At 41.2% G+C, this 26,892-nt stretch overlaps 1 protein-coding gene across 1 annotated transcript in view; it reads left to right on the top strand.

The window, feature by feature from the left end:
* LOC139449122 (disks large homolog 1-like) overlaps positions 1–26,892 on the top strand; it is a 346,607-nt gene that overhangs the window by 236,412 nt on the left and 83,303 nt on the right. Inside the window, exons 12-13 of the mRNA XM_071230606.1 lie at positions 14,059–14,197; positions 17,140–17,157. Of these exons, the coding sequence (XP_071086707.1) occupies positions 14,059–14,197; positions 17,140–17,157 (157 nt within the window). The remainder of the gene's footprint in view (positions 1–14,058; positions 14,198–17,139; positions 17,158–26,892) is intronic.

Genomic DNA, 26,892 nt, shown 5'->3' with positions numbered 1-26,892 from the left:
ACGAAGGTGGGTAATAATGTTTCAATGTACGATTCAAGACCTTGAAAAAAATATATACCCAGGCAGGTATATTTTACCTTCAGCCCCAAATCTGTATTTTAGTCACCAGGGGCCCGTTCCACAAAGCGATCTTAGCACTACGATGATCGTAGGCCTATGTTAAAGTATGGGACTTACGATCACCTTAGTGCTAAGATCGCTTTGCGGAAGATGGCTGTCTCTCTTCAAAATATGTCAGTGTTGTAGAGAATTCCAGTTGTCTGTCTGGGTACTTGTGGAAGGTCTGCCCCAGCAGTAGTCATGTCACTTCAGGAGGTGTTTAAAGCCTCCATGTGCTATCGGTATTTTTCAGGGCATTTCAAGCAGGTCTGTCCCAGCAGTAGTCATGTCACTTCAGGAGGTGTTCAAAGCCTCCATGTGCAATCGGTATGTTTCAGGGCATTTCAAGCAGGTCTGTCCCAGCAGTAGTCATGTCACTTCAGGAGGTGTTTAAAGCCTCCATGTGCTATCAGGTATTTTTCAGGGCATTTCAAGAGGGTCTGTCCCAGCAGTAGTCATGTCACTTCAGGAGGTGTTTAAAGCCTCCATGTGCTATCAGGTATTTTTCAGGGCATTTCAAGAGGGTCTGTCCCAGCAGTAGTCATGTCACTTCAGGAGGTGTTTAAAGCCTCCATGTGCTATCAGGTATTTTTCAGGGCATTTCAATCAGGTCTGTCCCAGCAGTAGTCATGTCACTTCAGGAGGTGTTTAAAGCCTCCATGTGCTATCAGGTATTTTTCAGGGCATTTCAAGCAGGTCTGTCCCAGCAGTAGTCATGTCACTTCAGGAGGTGTTCAAAGCCTCCATGTGCAATCGGTATGTTTCAGGGCATTTTAAGCAGGTCTGTCCCAGCAGTAGTCATGTCACTTCAGGAGGTGTTCAAGGCCTCCATGTGCAATCGGTATGTTTCAGGGCATTTCAAGCAGGTTTGTCCCAGCAGTAGTCATGTCACTTCAGGAGGTGTTCAAGGCCTCCATGTGCAATCGGTATGTTTCAGGGCATTTCAATCAGGTCTGCCCCAGCAGTAGTCATGTCACTTCAGCAGGTGTTCAAAGCCTCCATGTGCTATCGGGTATGTTTCAGGGCATTTAAAGCAGGTCTGTCCCAACAGAAGTCATGTCACTACAGGAGGTGTTCAAGGGCACCATGTGCTATCGGGTATATTTTAGGGCATTTCAAGCAGGTCTGTTCCAGCAGTAGTCATGTCACTTCAGGAGGTGTTCAAGGCCTCCATGTGCTATCGGGTATATTTCAGGGCATTTCAAGCAGGTCTGTCCCAGCAGTAGTCATGTCACTTCAGGAGGTGTTCAAGGCCGCCATGTGCAATCGGTATGTTTCAGGGCATTTCAAGCAGGTCTGTCCCAGCAGTAGTCATGTCACTTCAGGAGGTGTTTAAAGCCTCCATGTGCTATCAGGTATTTTTCAGGGCATTTCAAGAGGGTCTGTCCCAGCAGTAGTCATGTCACTTCAGGAGGTGTTTAAAGCCTCCATGTGCTATCAGGTATTTTTCAGGGCATTTCAAGAGGGTCTGTCCCAGCAGTAGTCATGTCACTTCAGGAGGTGTTTAAAGCCTCCATGTGCTATCAGGTATTTTTCAGGGCATTTCAATCAGGTCTGTCCCAGCAGTAGTCATGTCACTTCAGGAGGTGTTTAAAGCCTCCATGTGCTATCAGGTATTTTTCAGGGCATTTCAAGCAGGTCTGTCCCAGCAGTAGTCATGTCACTTCAGGAGGTGTTCAAAGCCTCCATGTGCAATCGGTATGTTTCAGGGCATTTTAAGCAGGTCTGTCCCAGCAGTAGTCATGTCACTTCAGGAGGTGTTCAAGGCCTCCATGTGCAATCGGTATGTTTCAGGGCATTTCAAGCAGGTTTGTCCCAGCAGTAGTCATGTCACTTCAGGAGGTGTTCAAGGCCTCCATGTGCAATCGGTATGTTTCAGGGCATTTCAATCAGGTCTGCCCCAGCAGTAGTCATGTCACTTCAGCAGGTGTTCAAAGCCTCCATGTGCTATCGGGTATGTTTCAGGGCATTTAAAGCAGGTCTGTCCCAACAGAAGTCATGTCACTACAGGAGGTGTTCAAGGGCACCATGTGCTATCGGGTATATTTTAGGGCATTTCAAGCAGGTCTGTTCCAGCAGTAGTCATGTCACTTCAGGAGGTGTTCAAGGCCTCCATGTGCTATCGGGTATATTTCAGGGCATTTCAAGCAGGTCTGTCCCAGCAGTAGTCATGTCACTTCAGGAGGTGTTCAAGGCCGCCATGTGCAATCGGTATGTTTCAGGGCATTTCAAGCAGGTCTGTTCCAGCAGTAGTCATGTCACTTCAGGAGGTGTTCAAGGCCTCCATGTGCAATCGGTATGTTTCAGGGCATTTCAAGCAGGTCTGTTCCAGCAGTAGTCATGTCACTTCAGGAGGTGTTCAAAGCCTCCATGTGCAATCGGTATGTTTCAGGGCATTTCAAGCAGGTCTGTCCCAGCAGTAGTCATGTCACTTCAGGAGGTGTTCAAGGCCTCCATGTGCAATCGGTATATTTCAGGGCATTTCAATCAGGTCTGTCCCAGCAGTAGTCATGTCACTTCAGGAGGTGTTTAAAGCCTCCATGTGCTATCAGGTATTTTTCAGGGCATTTCAATCAGGTCTGTCCCAGCAGTAGTCATGTCACTTCAGGAGGTGTTCAAAGCCTCCATGTGCAATCGGTATGTTTCAGGGCATTTCAATCAGGTCTGCCCCAGCAGTAGTCATGTCACTTCAGCAGGTGTTCAAAGCCTCCATGTGCTATCGGGTATGTTTCAGGGCATTTAAAGCAGGTCTGTCCCAACAGAAGTCATGTCACTACAGGAGGTGTTCAAGGGCACCATGTGCTATCGGGTATAATTTAGGGCATTTCAAGCAGGTCTGTCCCAGCAGTAGTCATGTCACTTCAGGAGGTGTTCAAGGCCGCCATGTGCAATCGGTATGTTTCAGGGCATTTCAAGCAAGTCTGTTCCAGCAGTAGTCATGTCACTTCAGGAGGTGTTCAAGGCCTCCATGTGCAATCGGTATGTTTCAGGGCATTTCAAGCAGGTCTGTTCCAGCAGTAGTCATGTCACTTCAGGAGGTGTTCAAGGCCTCCATGTGCAATCGGTATGTTTCAGGGCATTTCAAGCAGGTCTGTTCCAGCAGTAGTCATGTCACTTCAGGAGGTGTTCAAGGCCTCCATGTGCAATCGGTATATTTCAGGGCATTTCAATCAGGTCTGTTCCAGCAGTAGTCATGTCACTTCAGGAGGTGTTGAAGGCCTCCATGTGCTATCGGGTATATTTCAGGGCATTTCAAGCAGGTCTGTCCAGGCAGTTGTCATGTCACTTCAGGAGGCCTCTGTGTGCTATCACAAATATTTCAGGGCATTTCAAGCAGGTCTGTCCAAGGGCAAGGACATGTCCTTTGGCCATGTGTCACGTGTTTTTGTAAAACTTAATCAGAGTTGTCTCCCTTTGACTGGCCATTCAATTAGTAAGTTTGAAGGATGTATACTTTGCAAAAGTACTTTTACAGATGATCAGTCTTTGTTGCATCTGCAGAGTGGTCTCCCTTTGACCACATGCTGTTGTCTTTGAAGACACCATTGTTTTATCTTGTTAACTGCATAAATTTGGTATGTTACAAAATTTGTGTTGGGTAAGATTTATGAAACTAAACGGATATTTTTGCAATGTTAGCATTTGTCATTTCTCGTCAAGTATCACAAAATGGCAGGTATTTCTATAAGTTGATGTGATTTTTTTTTTAAATCGTTTTCTCCAACACTTGCTTTGTAGCAAAAAAGTAAACAATTCATTAAAACGACAAGAATAAACTTTTAAATGCCTTGTTTGGTTTTAAAAGGTCGTAAGTTTTAAGATCATTTCATACTAGCAAATGATAAAAAAGTAAACTTTCAGGAAACTTGGAAATCTATTTTGAACAATGGAAATGGTCAGAAAAAAATTGTAACCTAATCAAATGTAATTTTAGTATCCAATGCACATCAACCCTATTTAAGAAATATAAAAATATCAACAACTCCATATGTCCCCTGAGATAGCGCCAGGCAGTTGGAAATAAGGTGTATTTGTGCCCATTTCACGGCTGGCTACCGGCTGTCGTGATGAGAGTTTTAGTCATTCTTGAGCAACTCAAGTGTTTGGAAACGTAATTCAGTTATTTGGTCATTACAAGCAAAAATAGCCTGAATGCTGCCGATGTAATGAGACACAAGACCACGACATTATTTCAGATCTGTAAGTGATGAGTTAAATGTAATTATTTTCAAAAGAGCATGTGAGAGTGGGAATAAAAGCAGTGGGTATTGGGCTGGTTAGAGAGTAAATGGAAAGTTTGTCCATTAACGAGAGATAACTTTTAAGGACCATATGTGGATATGAGGTAATTTTTTAGTTTGATCATAAACTTGATGCAAGTGGGACTTGTTGTGGACAAGGAGGAGTGACGTAGCCTTGTGGCGGAAGTGTTTGCTGATCATGCCAAAGTCTGGGTTCCATTCCGAGTTTGATTTTTTTTTTTTAAATTTAAAGAAATGTGCATAGGGTATGGGGACCAACTAAACCCCAGATTAACCACAAGGTACTTCAGCTGGGTTTATGGCAAACATGGGATACTTGGGACAGATTCAACCCCAGTCCAACTGTAAGGTACTCGTGGTGTCCTTTCTGACAAGCATAGGGGGCGGTCGGGTAGCCTAGTGGTTAAAGCCTTCGCTCTTCACGCCGAAGACCCGGGTTCGAATCACGAAATGGGTACAAAGTGTAAAGCCCATTTCTGGTGTCCCCTGCCGTGATATTGCTGGAATATTGCTAAAAGCGGCATAAAACCAAACTCGCTCACACTCACTCTGTCAAGCATAGGGTACTGGGGACAGACTCAACCCCAGACTAGGACCGTGGTCATTCGGATCTCTACAACCTGTAGTCCCAAGAGCATGTTCTAGCTAAGAGAGTGGTGGGGACGTCATGTGGCTCATCAAGCCGTAAACCAGGGTTCGATTCCCCACACGGGTACAATTCCTGGTCTCCCTGCCGTGATATTGATGGAATATTGCTAAAGAAGCGTATAACCTCTCACTCACTCACTCATTTAAGATAAGGCAGATAATCTCGATCTGTCATTCTGTCATCTACTTTTCTGTACTGATTAACCACTAGCAGCACCGAGCTTATACAGCATGTCAAAACTCGTCCTGCCACCTCTCTCGTCCCCTCTTGACTTCCTCTCACCTCACTCACTTACTCTAGATGTCTTGTATAATGAGTTGTTTCCACATGATTTTGTATTTCTTCAGTTTTGTAATAAAAACACATGAACCTATTTTTGCATGCTTTTTTGTTCACATATTACACCATTACTTGTTCTGTTTGTTTGTTTGCTCATTTGTTGCCAGACTTCTCTGATGGGGGGAAGGTATGGCCACATATAACTGTCTGATGTATGTGTGGGGGTGGCAAGGGTTATTTTATATGATTGGTATTGAGTATGGCCACATATAACTGTCTGATGTATGTGTGGGGGTGGCAAGGGTTATTTTATATGATTGGTATTGAGTATGGCCAGATATAACTGTCTGATGTATGTGTGGGGGTGGGGATGGGGGTGGCAGGGGGTTATTTTATATGATTGGTATTGAGTATGGCCACATATAACTGTCTGATGTGTGGGGGTGGGGGTGGCAGGGGGTTATTTTATATGATTGGTATTGAGTATGGCCAGATATAACTGTCTGATGTGTGGGGGTGGGGGTGGCAGGGGGTTATTTTATATGATTGGTATTGAGTATGGCCAGATATAACTGTCTGATGTATGTGTGGGGTTGGGGATGGGGGTGGCAGGGGGTTATTTTATATGATTGGTATTGAGTATGGCCAGATATAACTGTCTGATGTGTGGGGGTGGGGGTGGCAGGGGGTTATTTTATATGATTGGTATTGAGTATGGCCAGATATAACTGTCTGATGTATGTGTGGGGGTGGCAGGGGGTTATTTTATATGATTGGTATTGAGTATGGCCAGATATAACTGTCTGATGTGTGGGGGTGGGGGTGGCAGGGGGTTATTTTATATGATTGGTATTGAGTATGGCCAGATATAACTGTCTGATGTATGTGTGGGGTTGGGGATGGGGGTGGCGATGGGTTATTTTATTTGATTGGTATTGAGTATGGCCAGATATAACTGTCTGATGTGTGTGTGTGTGGGGGGGGGTTATTTCATATGATTGGTATTGAGTATGGCCAGATATAACTGTCTGATGGGGGTGTTATTTTATATGATTGGTATTGAGTATGGCCAGATATAACTGTCTGATGTATGTGTGTGTGTAGAGGAGAGGGGGGAGGAGAAAAACCATGGGATTAAATCAAGAGTTTTAAGAAGTTGAATTTAGACTTCAAATTTAATGGGAAAACCTTATTTATGAAAAAGTTAATATATTTGGTGAACCGGAAATTATAATAGGAAGTTAACCAATACGATTGGAAATTGAACTTCTTTGATTAGAGTGGCAGTTAAGAAAGGAGAAAGATTGATATGAAAATAGAAGGACATTTTTTATTTTTTCTGTTGTGTACGGTAAAGGAATATGTTTGCGAGGCAGAAAATTATGATTTTATGAGGTGCGGTGAAGTTGGGGAGATGACTTGTTCACCATATGTGTGATGGGGATACAGACTGTAGCAGGACACCACACACACTGTCAGCCCTCCGTGCCACGCAGACCCATCACGCGGGGCTGTTTTAGAAGCCAGAACAAGTTGGGACAATTAGATGTGCTTGAAAGTTGTATTTTGTTGAAAATATTTCATCATAAGTCTCAAGCACATACAGTTTGATGTGAATATTGAAGATATGAACTCAGAATTAATTTCTTAGAATTGGTTATGAAATGTTTACGTTTAGAATGCATCCACTTATTTAAGACAGTTTTGACATAAAAATCTGGGTATTCATTTTAAACGACTGAAGAAACAGGTCTTCCTTATTCAAGTGAAACTGATGTCACTAGGTTATAGTTTTAAGAAGGAATAAAAAACTTGCTCTCACTATCATGCAGCGGTACGAAAATAAAAAATTGTTTATACAGCAGTTCCACTTGTACATAGTTCAGAGAATAGAAAATACCTTGAAAATATCATTTGAAAATACTCCTTTGAATGTTTGCCACGCAAAACCAATATGTCTCTCTCAGCAAACTTTTAACATCCATAAATTGATCCACAAGACATTTTCACATGCTGGTTGTTAGCTGGTATTTAGACACAGCCGAGCAATAAACACTTATAATACCTACAGGCTACACTATCTATAGCACCTCACGCATTGCACCCACACATGACAATGACACACTGCTCCTCCCAAACTGGTTTTGTTGAAAATTTGACCTTGACCTGTCAGAGTTCATGCATGCACTCAGGATGACCTTTGACCTTTGATATTTACCATACTTACTGGAAAAAAATCGACCAGAAATATTTTACTTTTGTGGGGGGCATGAATGCTGTTGAGTGAAGTTTTGATGTATGTTGCTTGACTTATTACTTTGTCAATTTGTCAGTTGTTGGTTTCACATGATGAATTTGAAGGGGTTCTGCTTCCCGTTTTGCTTTATAACGAGGCATGGTTGTGACTCTGCATAGCAAGAGTTAACCGTGTTTGTTTATTGTTAACCCTTGAAGTCCTCAGTGAAGTACATGTAGCTATTGAAATGTATCCTTTGAACTTTTAGAAATGTTACCAAAGAAAAATAGTTTCTACCTCTAGCAAGTTAAGGTTTTTTGGGATCAAAAATGTTTTTTTCAACAAGCACAAATTCACCTCTTTTTTCTGTCTCTTTTATCTTTTTTTCATCTGCACTTTCATCCTGTCTAATGACAGTGTTTAGGGAACAGTTCAACAGATCATTCCCCGACACAAACGTCAACGCAGAATGAGGACTGACAGGGTTTTTACCAGATACGGGGCACAGGTGGCCTAGTCGTCTAAGGTGCTGCAATTCGCTGTGCAGAGTTTGCACCTTTGTAGAGATGGCATGGCACATGTTATATATTGGACGTTGGTGGAGTGGTGACCCTAGGAACTCATTTTAATGCTTTCTACCCCAACAATGTGTTACTGAGAGTCCACTTGACTCCCAGTTATACAGGCAAAGGTAGATCCCTGAGTAGACTGACATCTAGTCTCTGAAATGAACATATCGTACAGAAAAGAACAGTTGTTCAATTATGTTAAAAGAAATATAATAAAAAGGAGCCCAGAGACTCTCTGCAGTAGTCTAGACTTGCCAAACATTATAGACTTGCATTGGCTGTATTTGATATATTTGTATCAGGGTCTGTAAGACAGACTTGTCCCTGATCATAGGTCTGTGTTAAACTGCAGGAGTTTTAATGGTCACAGCGTGGGCTGTGTGATCCTGGTAGACTAGCATCTAGTCTCTGAAATGAACATATTTTACAGAAAAAACAGTTGTTAAATTGTAGTTATAAAATATAATAAAAAGGAGCCTAGAGACTTTCTTCATTTTCTGATACTGATACTGCAGTAATCTAGACTTGCCGAACATTATAGACTTGCATGGACCCTGTTGGATATATTTGTTTCAGGGTCTGTGTGACAGAATTTGATCCTGGCTGCTTGTCTGCTATGGAAACTGTAATTGATATTATCTGCATGATGTGACACAGAAATACCCTGAATCAAACCTGTCCAACCCATCCCCGTTCAGCTGCTCAAAGCATAGGATAGCGGGGACTTCCCCTCTCAAGATAAAGGGTTAACAGTTGTGTGAGATACAGTGCACAAATATACTACACAACTTTTGATGGGGATATTCCTATTTTCATCATACAACTGATTGCTCAAATTTTCGGCCCTGTTCAACAATGCTTTGTTTGTTTTGTTTAATTGTTGTTTAACGCCAGCTATGTGACAGCTGTATATAGAGTATAGACCAGACAATTCAGTGATTGACATCATGAGCATTGATCCATGCAATTGGGATACGATGACATGCATCAACCAAGTCAGCGAGCCTGACCACCCCATCAAGTTAGTCGCCTCTTACAACAAGCATAGTCGCCTTTTACGGCAAGTATGGGTTCCTGAAGAACTATTCTACCCCGGATCTTCACGGGTCTGTTCAACAATGCAATCTTAGCGCTAAGGTGGTCGTACTTCCATGTTTTACATACACTTATGATGTTCATAACGCTAAGATCACTTTGTGGAACATGACCTTGGATGCTGTTGGTCCAGAGAGGATTATATATCTCAGTTCTCTTACCAAATGTTGAGCAGTTTATAATACCTAATAAACCCTGTCTAGACATTGCGTGGGTATTGATAAACCCTTTCTTCAAAACGGATACAGTCCATTTTACTGCATTGCAATCATTATGGCTATTGTCGGTGAATATTGATTGACATGTGGTGTATATATCCGATACCACACCATGCCATCAAATGTTTATCACTGTGATCAATGTTACTAAACTTTCACATCACCATGTCATTCGCACATGTTATCATAGAAGCATTTCCAGTACATTATAGTATTGTCGGTGGACATGGTTGATGAGGTGGACAGGAGCACTGATGTGGGATGAGTTTGGTGGCAGTTATAATGTGCCATGGGTTTTATGTGTGACTTGTGGGTTAATGTGAGCAGGGGTTGGCAGATAGTCATGGCTGCAGCACGTATCAGTTTGTAGCAAGATAAACCATCTTGTCAGTGTGCTGTGACAGAGATTGAGTACAGTTGTATCTATCACTTGGGTTTCGGATGTGCTGTCTATTTTGGTTGTGAGTTAAATCCTTTTAAAAAGGTTGGAGTGTTCTGATACCATCTGATTTATTTTATTTTATTTAAAGATATATTTATTATATTATTTATTTTATGTTATTTGTTATTTTATTTTTTGAAAATATTTTATTTTTTAATATTATTTTTTATTATTTTTCATCATTATTTTTTTTATTAATATGGCAATAATGTTGGTCTCAAAAGAACACATATAATATGATGTTGGGCCCTCATCAGTTTTCTGTTTTGTCTTTCTATGAATTGTCCTTTGCCGGAAGCAAAATAGAAAATGTTATCAGTTTGGGTTTGGGTAAATCAATTGATGTAAAAGTTATGAAATAGAGCAGAAAACAAATATATATTTAGAAAATACATAAATTCAATTAAACATAGTAACTTATGTGGAGGTATATCCAAGAAAATTAATTTGGAGGTGGAGTTTGCTTGGCTTGAATGTGAGCAGTTGAGCTGTTTAGTCAGTGGCAGTAGAAGTACCCACCCACTCACTCACCCACCCACTCACCCACTCACTCACCCACTCACTCACTCACTCATGTGACAACAGTGTACAATTCCCGACATCATCTTGGAGGTACTACGGTACCCATAACAAGACCAGCATACCTGTGTCAACAGGGAGACCACACCTGTCAACCTGGAAAACCTTATCTATGCTCAGACTGTTGTCAATCTGGGTGACCAAGCCCAACATTAACAAGTGCTTAATGCAGCAGTAGCCTTATGGGGAGACACCACTGTCCTTATAATGAGGAACAGGTGCTTGCTTATGTCCTGTCCTGCCATGTGAATGAGATACTGTTCATTGAGGACTTCCACTGTCCTTATAATGGGGAACAGGTGCTTGCTTATGTACTGTCCTGCCATGTGAATGAGATGCTGTTCATTGAGGACTTTGTACCACATTTGTTTGCTCTGCCTCATGTATGAATGGCTGAAGAATGCATAAGGAAGTTACACATTTGTAACACAATTTAATGGTTAAGGATGTGCAAAGACAGAAAATTCAATGAGTTTGGCTTGGTTTGTTGTTTAGCAATACTCAGCAACATTACACCTATGACAGTGGTCTGTAAATAGTCAAATCTGGACCAGAAAATACAGTGATTGACATCATGAGCATCGATCCATGCAATTGGGATCGGTGACATGCTTCACCCAAGTCAGCGAGCCTGACCACCCGATCCCGTTAGTTGCCTCTTATGACAAGCATAGTCGCCTTTTATGGCAAGCATGGTTTCCTGAAGACCTATTTAACCTGGATCTTCACATAAAATTCAATGAGAAAAGAATGTTAAATTTATTGAAAGCGGAGATGCTGAAATGAAATTCTCAAACTATCATGAGCTAAGGTTACTGTACCTGATGGCTGTGTACAGTTGTATTTGAGTTGAACAAGTTATTTCATCACTGCGACATAATTATGCTCCAGTCACTTGTGTATTCTGTCAAATGTCAGTCAGTGTCAGAGAAAATGAAAATACATTATTTCGCGTTAAATTAAATAAAATAATGCAGCATTCCAAATGTCCATTTCAATCTGAAATAACTGTTTAGGTCACACGTTTTCATAAAGGACAATTTTTATGTTTTGTTTCATTTTGGAATCATCACTTTGTTTTCACGGAGGGTAAATCCACACATACATCTAGGCCCAGTCTGATCTTTCAAAGGCTCTTAACCCCACCCCTCCACTGCTGCCTGGTTCAGTCTGTGAGTAATCACACTTACATCTAGGTCCAGTCTGATCTTTCAGAAGCTCTTAACCCCACCCCTCTACTGCTGCCAGACTCAGTCTGTGCGTAATCACACATACATCTAGGTCCAGTCTGATCTTTCAGAGGCTCTTAACCCCACCCCTCCACTGCTGCCAGACTCAGTCTGTGCGTAATCACACTTACATCTAGGTCCAGTCTGATCTTTCAGAGGCTCTTAACCCCACCCCTCCACTGCTGCCAGACTCAGTCTGTGCGTAATCACACATACATCTAGGTCCAGTCTGATCTTTCAGAGGCTCTTAACCCCACCCCTCTACTGCTGCCAGACTCAGTCTGTGCGTAATCACACATACATCTAGGTCCAGTCTGATCTTTCAGAGGCTCTTAACCCCACCCCTCCACTGCTGCCAGACTCAGTCTGTGCGTAATCACACTTACATCTAGGTCCAGTCTGATCTTTCAGAGGCTCTTAACCCCACCCCTTGACTGCTGCCTGGCTCAGTCTGTGCGTAATCACACTTATATCTAGGTCCAGTCTGATCTTTCAGAGGCTCTTAACCCCACCCCTCCACTGCTGCCTGGCTCAGTCTGTGCATAATCACACTTACATCTAGGTCCAGTCTGATCTTTTTAGAGGCTCTTAACCCCACCCCTCCACTGCTGCCTGGTTCAGTCTGTGAGTAATCACACTTACATCTAGGTCCAGTCTGATCTTTCAGAGGCTCTTAACCCCACCCCTCCACTGCTGCCAGACTCAGTCTGTGCGTAATCACACTTACATCTAGGTCCAGTCTGATCTTTCAGAGGCTCTTAACCCCAGCCCTCCACTGCTGCCAGACTCAGTCTGTGCGTAATCACACTTACATCTAGGTCCAATCTGATCTTTCAGAGGCTCTTAACCCCACCCCTCCACTGCTGCCTGGCTCAGTCTGTGCGTAACCTTGAGCTGGATCTCCTTCACATAAGGCAATGATAAGTAATAGTTTGCAAAACTCCCCAGCATCAAATCCTGTTATTGCCCCCAAAAACCGACAGATGAGGCACAGGTGCCCCTGTCACCCATGTGCTGTAATTTGCTGTGCTGAGTATTGTCCCTTTGGCACGCCAGGAACGACAGATGAGGCACAGGTGCCCCTGTCACCCATGTGCTGTAATTTGCTGTGCTGAGTATTGTCCCTTTGGCACGCCAGGAACGACAGATGAGGCACGGGTGCCCCTGTCACCCATGTTCTGTAACTTGCTGTGCTGCGTATTGTCCCTTTGGCACGCCAGGAATCTTGTTTGTGAGTTCGATTCGCAGGTCAGCCCGATTATGTTTCCAGGTTTGTCAGCAAAATACTCGAACTCGTGGGTTTCACCAAAGTGGTTAACGTCAGACCTACATCACTTTGGGCTTTCCTCCCACATTAAGCTGACACGCCGAGATATAACTGGAATATTGTTCAAAGTGGCATTAAGCCCAACTCACAAACTCACACACAGATTGAAAAAACACTTTGTATAAAACTTTTGTTTTGATGAAATTATTAAGATAAAAATGATCAGAAATCACCAATAGGACAGAGCAGATTTGCGGCGGTTGAAATTGACCATTCTACTACTGATCAGCTCTTCCAAACACAAAACCATTTCCGCACCAGATGTGACATCACTCAACAGTCATGATGCGTTTGCTTCAACAGTTCTTTAAAAAAATGAAATGCCTCCCCTCACATTTTTAGCTCACCTGACTGAAAGTGAAGAAAGCTGCCAGGGATTATCAAGATGTATTCAGGGGCTGATATTCAGCAAGTGTCAGTAAACATTCCCAATTGATGTTAATACAGGGATGATAATATATACCAATGTGACGGATTGCTTGTGGGGACCTGTATTTCACTGATAACAGGATCAGTACAGACTGAGAGGCTTTCATGCTTAATTATACATTAAATGCAATTTTATGATAGAATACTTCTGAAATTAACAATCCAAGTTTGGCTGACAAAGGCACTCAGTTTGGAGTGCTAGATGATCCTGGTTTCAGTCATGTCCTATTTGTCTGACATCCGTCATGCATCCGTCATGCATCCGTCATGCATCTGTCATGCATCTCCCTCTCAGAGACCACTGGACCGATGAAGATGAGACTTGACATACGTGTTCCCACCAATGATGACACCCCAATTGTTCAAGAGGTTTGAATCCTGTGTTCAATATGGCAGCCTGGATGGAACATTTGACATCTCGAGGGGCAGTGTGGTAGTCTATTGGTTAAAGCGTTCGCTCGTCACGCTGATGACCCGGGTTCGATTCTCCACATGGGTACAGTGTGTGAAGCCCATTTCTGGTGTCGGCGCTGTAATATTGCTGGAATATGGCTAAAAAGAGCCATAAAATCCAACTCACTAGGATCTCGATGTATGAATTGATGATTGTTTTTTCATGTATTTTTTCTGTTATTTTCCATGCAGGTCATTCCACAGAGCCGGTATCAATAACGAGCGGCAACACATCACCATTCCCCGTGACGCCGCCGAAAGTCCTCAACACAGCTGCCTCCAGTACGGACCAGATAGATGGGGAAAGGACGGAAGCAGAGGAGCCTCCCAGGTAAGGGAGACAACTCCATTTCTCTCTAATCTCCATACATCAGACGCTCAGCTAATTACTTCAAGCCTTGGTGCTGTGGTATAAGTGGGAATCAAAGAATTTGGAAACAGTAAAATTGTCTGGGTGGTTTTTGTTTAGGTTGTGGGGTTGATTTGGGTTCAATAGCAACAGCCTTTACTGTGGACGTTGAGGTTTGGCTCCAATAGAACTGGTTGAGGGGTTTGAAATTTGAGTTCAATAGAATTGGCAGAAGGGTTTGAAATTTTAGTTCAATAGAATTGGCAGAAGGGTTTGAAATTTGGGTTCAATAGAATTGGCAGAAGGGTTTGGCTGGTGTACCAGCCTGTGGTGGCTTGGGACTGTTGTCTTATTGGCCAGTGGATCAGCCTGCAGTGTTGAAAGAGTTACGAGTAAATAGTCTTTTTTGGGGTTTAATTGAAAACAATCACTGCTTGAATGCATAACCTTGATGTTGCTCATCTTCTGTTCCTATATTTTAAAGATGTTGTTGCTGCATCTGTCAACCGTAGGTTTAGTAGGGAGAGTGTTAGTTATCTACCGACATAACCAGGGTTTGAATCCCAGCACAGGTGAAACTTAAAAACTTCATTTCTAGTTTCCACTGTGTGCTTTTGTGATAACCTCAAACCGAAAGGACAAACCTAAATCAAATACTGTGCTACAATTCTTTGTCTCAAAATGTCTTTTCAAATGTATAAGAAAAAAAAAAATTATTCTGTTTGAGTATTAATAAAGTCAAGAGCACAGTGATGGATTGTGACATTTAATTAAAAGTCTTTTAACATTTAACATGATCAAAAATATTCAATAACTCCACCAAAATTGATACTTTTTTTTTGTATCAAGCCACAAGTTAAAAGCACTCTTTGAAGTCAAAAAGAATCTTTTCAAAGTGTTTTAAATAGAAAACTTGGATGGCTGTTGCAACTTTCTCTGAAGTCAACATTATCAAAATATTTATGGTAACGTTATTCTGAAAAATTGCTGGAAAATTGCTGGAACTCAATCTTTAAATGTGGAAATGATGGCCCAAGTCGGAGCAGGAGAGGCAAAAAATTAGACAACTGAAGAGCTGGTGGATGTTTGGGAAGAATGTCTGATGCTTAATGTTGGTGCAGTATGTCTAAAAGAGATGGGGTGGTCGGGTAGCCTAGTGGTTATAGCGTTCGCTCGTCACGCCGAAGACCCGGGTATGATTCCTGACATGGGTACAATGTGTGAAGCCCATTTCTGGTGTCCCCCGCCATGATATTATATGGATTGTGACATTTAATTAAAAGTCTTTTAACATTTAACGTGATCAAAAATATTCAATAGCCTAGTGGTTATAGCGTTCGCTCGTCACGCCGAAGACCCGGGTATGATTCCCGACATGGGTACAATGTGTGAAGCCCATTTCTGGTGTCCCCCCGCCATGATATTGCTGGAATATTGCTAAAAGCAGCGTAAAACCATACTCACTCACTCACTCACTAAAAGAGATAAATACGTTCCTTGAAAACCCTCAGTGTGTAACATCCGCAGGTTAGCCTTGAGGATAAGGTGTTTGCTTATCTAACAAAAAACAAGGTTTCATTTTCTACATAGGTACAAGTTTTGAATCTCATCCATGCCCGGCCATTTTGGTACCATACTGCTAAAAGAGGTGTAAAATCTCACTCACTCACTCTGTAGAGTAATGGCTGTTGGCCTTGGGTGGGGAGACTGATGTATGGAGATTATTAAAATATTCAGTAAATGTTTTCTCTCATCTGTTTCCTTTGGGATGTTATTGCATTCTGTCTTTTCAACATTTGTTCCATTATCAACGTTCTTCAAAATGCTGGTATTTTATCATTGAAATATGCATGCTCAAAGGCATTCAACAACTGTACTTTTTATCTCTACCTCATCTGCAATCAAAGTGACAGTGCTGATTCGGATGTTTATCAATGCTTAATAGCATGTCTTTGCTGAAAACAGTATTTTGCAATACATTTCCATTACAAAGATAAACTTCAGAAGGGTTTAACAAGTTAATAGCATGTCTTTGCTGGAAACAATATTTTGCAATACATTTCCATTACAAAGGTAAACTTCAGAAGGGTTTGCAATGTTCTAGCATTAACATTTACAAGAACATTGTCAGTTGTTGAAACTTTTAGTGGGGCCTATTGGTTCATGATACATGTACATCTGTGTTGTCAACAAGGTTCCTACAGTGTGATGGGTTGTGTGACGGTGGTGGTATTCTCAGAAATACTTCAATTTTCTTGTTAATTTTTAAAACCATAAATTTTGAAGAGCAGTTTGGGCAGTTAAGAGTTTATTAACAGTGTTGGTAGCCTAGTTGTTACAGCGTTCACTCTTCCTGGGCTGGTGCTGAACTTAGGTACAATGTGTGAACCCCATTTCCTGTGTCCCCCGCTGTGATAATGTGAGAATATTGCTAAAAGCACCATAAATCTGAACTCACCCACTCAATCTGTTCCTGCGTTATCAGGGCGGTCGGGTAGCCTAGTGGTTAAAGCGTTCGCTCATCACGCCGAAGACCCGGGTTCGATTCCCGACATGGGTACAATATGTGAGGCCCATTTCTGGTGTCCCCTGCTGTGATAATGTGAGAATATTGCTAAAAGCACCATAAATCTGAACTCACCCACTCAATCTGTTCCTGCGTTATCAACCGCTGTCACACTCTCATCTCAACTACGACTTTCATTGAAATGTTCCTTGACACTCGACTCTCCTGTTGTGGAGTGCCATGTAAACCTGAACTATTCTCCGCAAGGTTCTCACTGTCTGTCTGTGTATACAGTTAGCAACTGTTCTCACACGTGTGTCCATGCGATTGTATTCTTTTCGTGACCTCTGACCTGTGTCTCTGCGATGTGTGACTGTCTGTGCAATATTTGTAATCTTGGTTGGCGTTTGTTTTCTAGCCGATTGCCGATTCCAGGGTGAGTCTATGTGTTCTTCTAACCAGTGCATTACCTCCCTTGATGTCCTCGTGTGTGACCTTAGATCACAAATCCTGACTCGATGTTTGAGTGTTGGACACAGAAATAGTTTTAGGTCACAGACATTTTCGTAACTCTGTGTATGACTTAGATCACAGAAGTTTTCTAACATGTTTGATTTAGATCACAGAAAAATATCTAACATGTTTGATTTAGATCACGGAAAAATATCTAACTTGTTTGATTTAGATCACGGAAAAATATCTAACATGTTTGATTTAGATCACAGAAAATATCTAACATGTTTAGTTCTGATCACAGAATGATCTAACAGGTTTTGCTTTAATAGCATATAACAATTTCAAATGAGTTTGACAGCAAATCACAGAAATCTTACAACTCACATAATTTATTAGTGTGGGTTCAAGATGAAACTAACGTTCAAAAGCAGTGTTGGACAAGAAGTTTCATGGAACTGAATAAACCTATTTCAGAAGATTGACTCACGAGGGAAATGTTTGATAAACTTGACATAACACAACAACTGTGTTGTAACACTTACAGTTTATTTTGTTGTTGTGAGAAACAATGTTTGGGATCAAACACCAGTTGGAACATTCAAAATAATTATTTTCAAATTGTTTAATCTATATTTTTGTAAAGTATTACCAAAATTCAAAACTATGACATTTAATGCTTCAGGTTGATTATAAATATTGATGCTTGTATGTGCAAAGAAATACATTAGATTTGTTCTCCAAGTCGATCACATTTCTGGTGTTCCCCGTCGTGATATTGCTGGAATATGGCTAGATAAGGCGTAAAACCAAACTCACTCACTCAACCACATCCATCATGAAGATTACGAAGCTAGGCAGTTGGACCTTTTGGATTCTGGGGTAGAGTAGGTCTCCAGCAACCTATGCTGGTTGTCGGAGGCGATGTCATGGATCAGTTGTCAGACTCTGGACCCGTGAAGATCCAGGCCGGAGTAGGTCCCCAGCAACCTATGTTGGTTGGAGGAGTCGATGTCCTGGATCAGGTGGTCAGACTCTGGACCCTTTGAAGATCCGGGGTGGAGTAGGTCCCCAGCAACCTATGTTGGTTGTAGGAGTCGATGTCCTGGATCAGGTGGTCAGACTCTGGACCCTTTGAAGATCCGGGGTGGAGTAGGTGCCCAGCAACCTATGTTGGTTGGAGGAGTCGATGTCCTGGATCAGGTGGTCAGACTCTGGACCCGTGAAGATCCGGGGTGGAGTAGGTCCCCAGCAACCTATGTTGGTTGGAGGAGGCGATGTCATGGATCAGGTGGTCAGATTCTGGACCCGTGAAGATCCAGGCCGGAGTAGGTCCCCAGCAACCTCTTCTGGTTGTAGGAGGCGATGTCATGGATCATGTGGTCAGACTCTTGACCCGTGAAGATCCGGGCCAGAGTAGGTCCCCAGCAACCTATGCTGATTGTCGGAGGCGATGTCATACATCTGACAAGTGGTCAGACTCTGTGTCTTGTTTGATGGCTTGTCATCGTACCTCAAAGATGTGGAACATTGCTCACAATATTCATTCCAGAATTGCCTGGTCCCAACCCAATCATTTAGAAGCCGCCGTCATATAGCTGGAATATTACCAACTGCAGTGTAAAACAACAAACGACCAATGTTTGAATGCAGTATCCAGTTGTTAGATGATTGCTTTGAAGGGATACAAATGTCCACCCATGCTTGCTTGCGTTTTCAAAGCCTTGTCAACAGTCCACTATATATTAGTGAGGATCTCAGCACTTGAGGGTATTAATTTCATCTCTAGGTAACATGTATTAAACATATCTCAACTTTTAAAAGATTTTAGCACCCCAAATGATTAAATTTTCATTGGTATGATGTTGTTTTTTGGATTTGTCTCTGTTGACCTGTCTTTGCCAGAAGGTTGGATATAAATAATGTGCCATTAAGGCGTTAATGTTGAGCTCTGTTTTGTGACTGGCTGTCTGCTTCGGATTGATCATATTTTAATGGAGACTTATTTTATTTTGGACTAATTATTTTTCTAATCAAATTATCATACTTCTGAGCAGTCGGGTAGTCAAGTGGTTCAAGCGTTCGCTCATCACGCTGAAGACCCGGGTTCGATTCCCAACATGGGTACAATGTGTAAAGCCCATTTCTGGTGTCCCCCGCCATGATATTGCTGGAATATTGCTAAAAGAGGCATAAAACCTTACTCACTTCCACTAACCCCAAGTTTGTGTTCATCAGAAATTGTGTTGTTTTGTTTTTACCTGTGTCAGACTAACTCACTTGAAATTACTGCATAAGTTTGAAACTGTTGTTTGGAGATAAAGTTAACCTTCTCTTCCATAGCAGGAGTCCATATGTACGTAGACGATGTTGATGTTATGAATCCTCGTCATCAAGAACAAAAGTCCTGCAGCAACAACATAGGAATCATACACATAAAAGTAGACACAATGTACGGATAACAACTTCTTTGTTTTACTATAATAGTAAAGTTACAGTAAAATGAAGTTTTTATCCATAAATTGTGTCTTCTTTGTCATCTGTCAACTTCTTAGAAATGCCCATCAAACAATTCACATAAAAGTAGTAAAAGAAATTTAGTGACTTTCATTGATGTTGGAATTGGACTCCAGCAATCTGTGCTGGTCATCGGTGGCCACTGACTTGCTACACTGGACCCGTGAAGATCCGGGGTAGAATAGGTCTTCAGCAACCCATGCTTGGCATAAAAGGCGACTATGCTTGTCGTAAGAGGCGACTAACAGGATTGGGTGGTCAGGCTCGCTTACTTGGTTGATGCATGTCATCTTTTCCCATTTGAATGGATCTATACTCATGATGTCAATCATTTGATTGTCCAGACTCAATTATTTACAGACTGCCTTCATATAGCTGGAATATTGATGAGTTCGGGGTTAAACAACAAACAAACAAACAAAACTTGCTTCACTGTGTGCTGTCTCATGGATCAGCGCTCATGATGTCAATCACTGGATTGTCTGTTCCAGACTTGTTTACTTACAGACCGTCATCACATTGCTGGAACATTGCGGGAACATTGCTGTGTGTGGCATTAAACAACAAACAAACAAACCAATGTGAGTGAGTTGGGTTTAACGCCGCTTTTAGCAGTATTCCAGTCATCGTGGCGTGTCAGCTTAATGTGGAAGGAAAGCCTCACACACTCCCACACACACCCACACATCCCACACACACCCACACATCCCACACACACCCCCACCTTAGCCATCAGGGGACTTCACACTTTGTTCCTTATTCCATTGAATGTTGGCTAGCCATCTGCAGTGTGACAAAGTTTTCTTCACTTCCACATGTAACTTGTTGGATAACAACTTCATTATTTACTGTAAAGGCAACATTTCGGTCCAGATCCTTATACTGTTGTATATGTATACCTTGCTTAACAATGGTATAAGGATCTATACCAAAACGTCGCTTTTCACAGTATTAAAAAAGTTGTTATCCCAAAATTGTGTCTACTTTGTCCACAAATAACTTTCAAATCAAACTGTGTACAGAATAACCCTGTGAATCTGGACAGATTCCTAATGTAACTGCCCTGATTAATAAATGTCTGGATGAATAAGTGCTCCCAGTAGTAAATAGTGTCCTTGGCTGAAAAAAGGGTGAGAAAAAATAGTGTTCAAGATTGCAACTTTCTTAAAAGTCGTTATTTTCATAAAGTCAGAGGTGTTTAAATATTTCATCCAACACAACAATGTAAAACAAAACACTAAGGGCTCTTCTCTTTTCTTGGTCCTGTTGTCATTGACATGCTTGTCCACTCTGCAGAGCCATAACATTAGTGACTGCTGTAACGACATACAACATCTAAATTCCAATTCGGGAATTCTTGTCGACAATTGCTTCAGACATGGGGCAAATAATGACCTCTGAGCAAGTCTAGGTAAACCCCTGATGTGAGACCCTGTAGATGACCAGGCCAACAGTGAGTGAGTGAATGAGAGAGTATTGTTTTACGCCGCTTTTAGCAATATTCCAGCAATATCACGGCAGGGGACACCAGAAATGGGCTCCACACATTGTACCCACATTGGGAATCAACCCGGGTCTTCAGCGTGACGAGCAAACGCTTTAACCACTAGGCAACCGACCGCCCTCCAGGCCAACAGGAATTCTATTTGTGACGTGTGAGATGTTCTGAGTCCTCCTTCCCATGTATGCCTCCCTCCATGTGTGTTGTGAAGTCTAGATGTTGTAGGTAGTTGTAGTCGTGTCATGTGTCTCAGCCTCAAGACAACAACTGGGGATCGTCTCAAGAAGTATTCAGAAAGACAGGTCATGTCTCAACCTAAACAGCCTGTAACAGGAGCCTTTAGCTTGAAATCTAGTGGTAGAGCGGCCGCCCGGAGAGCGGAAGGTCTGGGGTTCGATCCCCAGCTGCAGTATACCAAAAGACATTCAAAGATGGTACTTGTTGTTACCGTCTGGAGCTCGGCATTAAGGGGCTAAAACAAGGACTGGTCGGCTCGGAGTCAGTATACTGTGTCTGAGTGGGGTATTCATGTTAAACTGCAGCATGGTATCTCAGTGTGCTAGCACTGTAAATTGGCATCAGTCCGGACAAGTATAAGCGCGCGCGCGCACACACACACACACACACACACACACACACACACACACACACACACACACACACACACACACACACACACACACACACACACACTAAACCCAATTTCACATCACCTGACCTCCAGCTTGAAGCTCAAGTCTTGTGAAATTCTGTTCAGTCTTATAATTTGATCATAGTCCACAGAGCTGAGTATCAACTGACTGTCTGACATCTCACAATATGATACGTATTACGATACTACTGGTATCATGATACTCAACAAATAGTAAGAAACGATGAAATCCCTCCGATACAACTCTGAAACCTCTCTCCTTATAGTGAGATATGTTATGATTGTCACAATTGTTTTATCAGGAATAATATATTCCTATATCGTGTTACTACAGTTGCAGCTTTATAAGAACTATACACATAGCACTTAGATACAGCTGATTGCTATTGCAGGATATTTGACGTATGGAACAATTTGACCAGACACTGTAGGGACTTCCCCTGATGCATGTATTTTGATTGCGAAAATGTTGTGTTGACATGGAATAGTCAAATTGCCTCAAACATAAATCCAGATCTCCATTGAACAATGTTTATAATACTATAGATACTATAGTAATGAGATTAGGTTGCATACTTTAGTTCGGATTTGTTGGTATTTCCGGTGTTACGTGCTCCTGGTGAGCAGCTAAGAATGTTTTTTGAGATGGGGTAAAAACAATGTGTCAGTGTAAAACTTGAGCTTATAAAAAATATAAGTAAATTTTGGGAGCCAAGTGTTACCACGCGCTATAACGGAGTTAGTGCCATATTGAAGGGAGCAATAGCGAGGGAACACTGTACATAAGATTTGCGTTCTGTATCGTGTTCTGTTGATTTATAGGTGCACGTGTGTGGTATTGTGGATCAAGTGTTGCAATGCATCAGAATATCGGCATATCATTCCACCCTTAGGACAAATACAATAATACCTACTTGCCTTGCTGAACAAGTTGGGTTTAAGAAATGTTTCAAGCCCTGGATCTACAGATTTCCCAGGAGGTGAAAGACAGTTGATTTGTGTCTGAAACTGTTTGCCCTACATCAACAAGATAGTTGCTCTGCTGACATGTTTGTTCATACTAAGTTGTTATAATTTAACCACTTTGTCCTATGCATCTTTTCCGGTTGTGATAGCTGATACATACATTTGCTATAATGTATGTCACGTCCATGACTCAACTGAAAAAAGCAAACTCCACCTCATAACAGGGTTTTTTTGGTTTTCAATTTTGAAGTAAATGAACCATAATGTAAATAGGGCTGATATCTGAATCAACTTGTATATTTCTTGTTTGTTTACTGTGTTAAGAAGGTAGAAAGCACGATGTAGCTGCCGATGTGACTATAAATCTAACTCACTAACCAGAGAGAGCTTCAGGCTCTTCCTGAGTAAAGGGAGATAACTCTGTGGAGCCTGGCTGCCCATGGGCCAATATTGGTCTGCAATGGCAAGAATTCATGGAATGACTTGTGACATTTTTACTTTGTAGTGGTAATTCTTCTCATGTTGGAACAAATTGGCTGAGGTATGAAAGTGAGATGACTAGATGGTTGTGATTCCTGGGCAGGAATATAACCTCATTTTCTTGGGATCTGATGGAGTCAACTATTTGCGTTATCTACTGAATGCCCTATAATCCTGGAACTTCCATTTTAACTGACAATTGAATCTTTGTTTTCCTGCTAGTATATTTATTGAAAAGTAGAGAGTCATCTTCTTTTGGGGTACTTGTGCAATAAATGTTCAAGAAATGTTCAAGAAATGCTAATTAGGGATCGGTCATTTATTATAAGGGGGGGGGGGGGGGGGTCATCAAAACATATGACAGTGTCAAGGGGAGGGTCATAAAAAAATGTGCTTATTAGGGGAGGGTTATGAAAGAATGGACATTTGTGATAAAATATAAATTGCTTTTGCATTTTGTTTTGAAAACAAATCACAAGGACATGGTGAGGGTCATCTGAAAACGATGACAAGCATTAGGAGAGGGTCATTATTTGAAATACATTCATTTATTGAAAGTCTCGGACTCACCTATCCCTGTAATAAATAACCTTTCATGAGTTTCTCAAAAAGTTTATGTGGTGATTAATTTAAGAAATATATTGAATACTTGGAGAAAACATTTCATCAATTCAGAATAATTTATCAATACTTTACAGTTTTGTGGAAGAGACGTAATTGAGATAACTGGCCAGTGTAACCACAACTGGAGCAGTGTCATGGGGTAAATCAATCTGTAACTGATTGCATGAATAATTGAATAAAAAAAACCACCAAATTCTATATCATTAATTTGGAATTTTCACAGTGCCAGTGCATGCACATATCTTTATAAGTGCAGTGATATTGAAGACAATGTTAAACCCCATTTCACCTCACCACAATTTGTGGTTAATCTAGAAGAACAAAAGTCTATCTGTGATTTGGCTTGTGCCTTTAATTAGGAGATAAACATACTGAGTTTCAATGTAGAGCTAGGTTACCTGGAGATGTAATTATGCTAAATTGAATATGGAACCAAACGTAAACTTTGCATTTTGTAGCCTATAATTGTAGATATTATTATTTGAATATGCCTACCAACAATGACTGAAAAAAGTACTTTTCTATGAATATTAGCCTCCGCAGTGATGGGCGTCAAATCGTCTGTTACAATGAGAAGGGTTTTCTTGTGATTTGACAACCTCTGATTGACTGATCAGAATCTAGTAATTTCTAAATTCATGGTAGAATGTTTGATATTTGATTTGAATAAAAAGGTATTGTTTCATTATTACAAAATAATGTCAGTAAGAATGTTTGTTAAAGTCTAAAATACTTGAACGTCTTTGTGATTATGATTAAAAGCGAAATTTAGAGGTCTTTGTAGAAAATACCAAGACCCTTTAATTTCAAACATTGCTATTGTAAGTTATGATAATATTATTAAGTCAAAAACACCAAGGACAACAACAGACTATAGGTTCTCAAAGATTATCAAACATTTTAGGACAGTCCATTTGACATTGTGGGGTTAGCCTGGGATTGTTACGAAAAAAACAATGTGTTCTTGAAATAATTTTAAGTACTGACTTCAATATTTTTTTGCATTAATGGAGGTATAAACATAAAAAAACTCATGAAATCAGAAATATGAAATCATAAAATATGAAATCAGTGACCTAATTCATGACAAAAACACAACTCAAGCCCCTACCATTCTACTATCAGCCCATCAGAAAACAGCTGTTCACTAGTGGGCATGGCCTAATTTTGTCATGAAAAATTTGTGGTTCCGAAAAACAATTATGGCTCATTTCAGTGAAAAAAATTATGGGTTTTAAAGAAAAACACACAAAATTAATTAACAAAACAGATAAGGCAGAGCTGTTTAAACTGGTTTAAATATTTTTGCATATTTTTGCATATGCAGCTGTATTCCATTGGGTCAGGGGTGTGAAGGTTTCGTTACAATAGTAAGTATTTCATATTGACAATAATTCACACACAGATGTCTTAATGAAACAGAAAGAGTGGACAAGGTACAAGTACGTCATCCCTTTGACACCTACATCCCTAGTGGTTAGATCAAAGACAGCCAACAGTTTCACACTCCCATCACTGTCATAAACATTTCAGATGAAATTGCCAAGCTTATCTGAAAGACAAGCGCCCCAACACAATGTCCTCCCATGTTATGGTCACGCTTCACCACACACCAAACCATCTCACCAACTGACCCCAACCATGGATTTCAAGTAGGCCACTGCAGGTCGTAAATGGAGAACAATAATTCCCAACTGGTTTTGAGATGCCCCCTGTGTCCATTTAGCTATTGTGCTATTGCAAGAAGGACTGCCTCGGTGATCTTGTATTGATTATATTTCACGACAGTAAGGCTAGCATAGGTAACTGAACAGAGCCTCGATAAACGGCCAATCAGATTGGAGAAGCAAGCCGGCTCAGACCATGCTGAATCCATCCGAGTAGTTGGAGATAATATAGCCTTGGTGTGATGGGAATTATCGGGAGAAAATACATGTGAAGGTGTTATGTGTTGTACTGTCATGGATCTTACTGTCACTAGCTATGGAAAGAAGCAATGGTAACCACGCAATGCTGAGGTCAGGCGACAAGAAGGATCCCTATTTTTATGACCCTCGCGTCTCGAGGTAAGTGCAGCATTTGTAAGCCAGATTGAGGCGTTTGAGTTTACCAGGTAACTTATTACAATTGTTAAACATGAGTTGGAGGAGACATCACACGCGTCCTATTTCTGGGTCCATTTCAGGCTAGTTGAAAAGCTTTGCATATTGACACAAGCTGAAGAGGTACAACTATGTCGCAACTGGCAAGATTATTGTCCAGAACCTTGTTTCCCTTGGCTCCTCATTATAACACCTATTAACCCTCCTCGCTATAAGACGTACAGCTTACAGCCAATCTCTCAAACGGTTCATTTTTATAATGTATTATGATCTTTTGTAGCAAATGACCTCATTATAAGGCTCCAGGGATTGTGTTTCATTATTAGACTTTCCTTGGGAGACTTTGCCCAGATTTGCTGTGTAGATCATTATATGCCTTTGGAAGCTTTCAGACTTCGTCTCTGCGAAATGAAGATTGGGCTGTGAAATTAAAAATCCAATCTGTCATTAATCATTGGCTGTATTTTTAATTGATGTGGCAATACAGTGAGTCATGTTTTGCATTTAATCAAGGAATTGTGTTACACCGACCTGACCTTCACCTTGTCCCAGTCTGTACCTCTAAAGATTCCATATTTTTGGTGTGAGATCGATCAGCCCCTTCCATCAACTGCAATTGTTTTTGAAAAACTGGTCTAGATGATATTTGTTTCATTGCAGAGCGATACAAACCTGTCCCTCTCTAAGCCAGTGTCTGGTGATGTTGTTTTATAATGAACATAATATGGTGCCATTTTCATCCCTGGTATGAGATCCGATGTGAATATGTCTACTAGCATGATGGTTTATCATGGATGGGATTGAGTATATGTCATACGAGCAGCACAATATCGAATATCTGTCAGGGTTTATATATACTTGGCTAAGGGATCTTTT

The sequence above is a fragment of the Haliotis cracherodii genome, unplaced genomic scaffold, assembly GCF_022045235.1.
Source record: "Haliotis cracherodii isolate W230 unplaced genomic scaffold, xgHalCrac1.p SCAF_7, whole genome shotgun sequence".
Classification (NCBI taxonomy): Eukaryota; Metazoa; Mollusca; class Gastropoda; order Lepetellida; family Haliotidae; genus Haliotis; species Haliotis cracherodii.
Note: the sequence above shows the minus strand (reverse complement) of the source record. Positions and strands in the feature narration are given on the sequence as shown.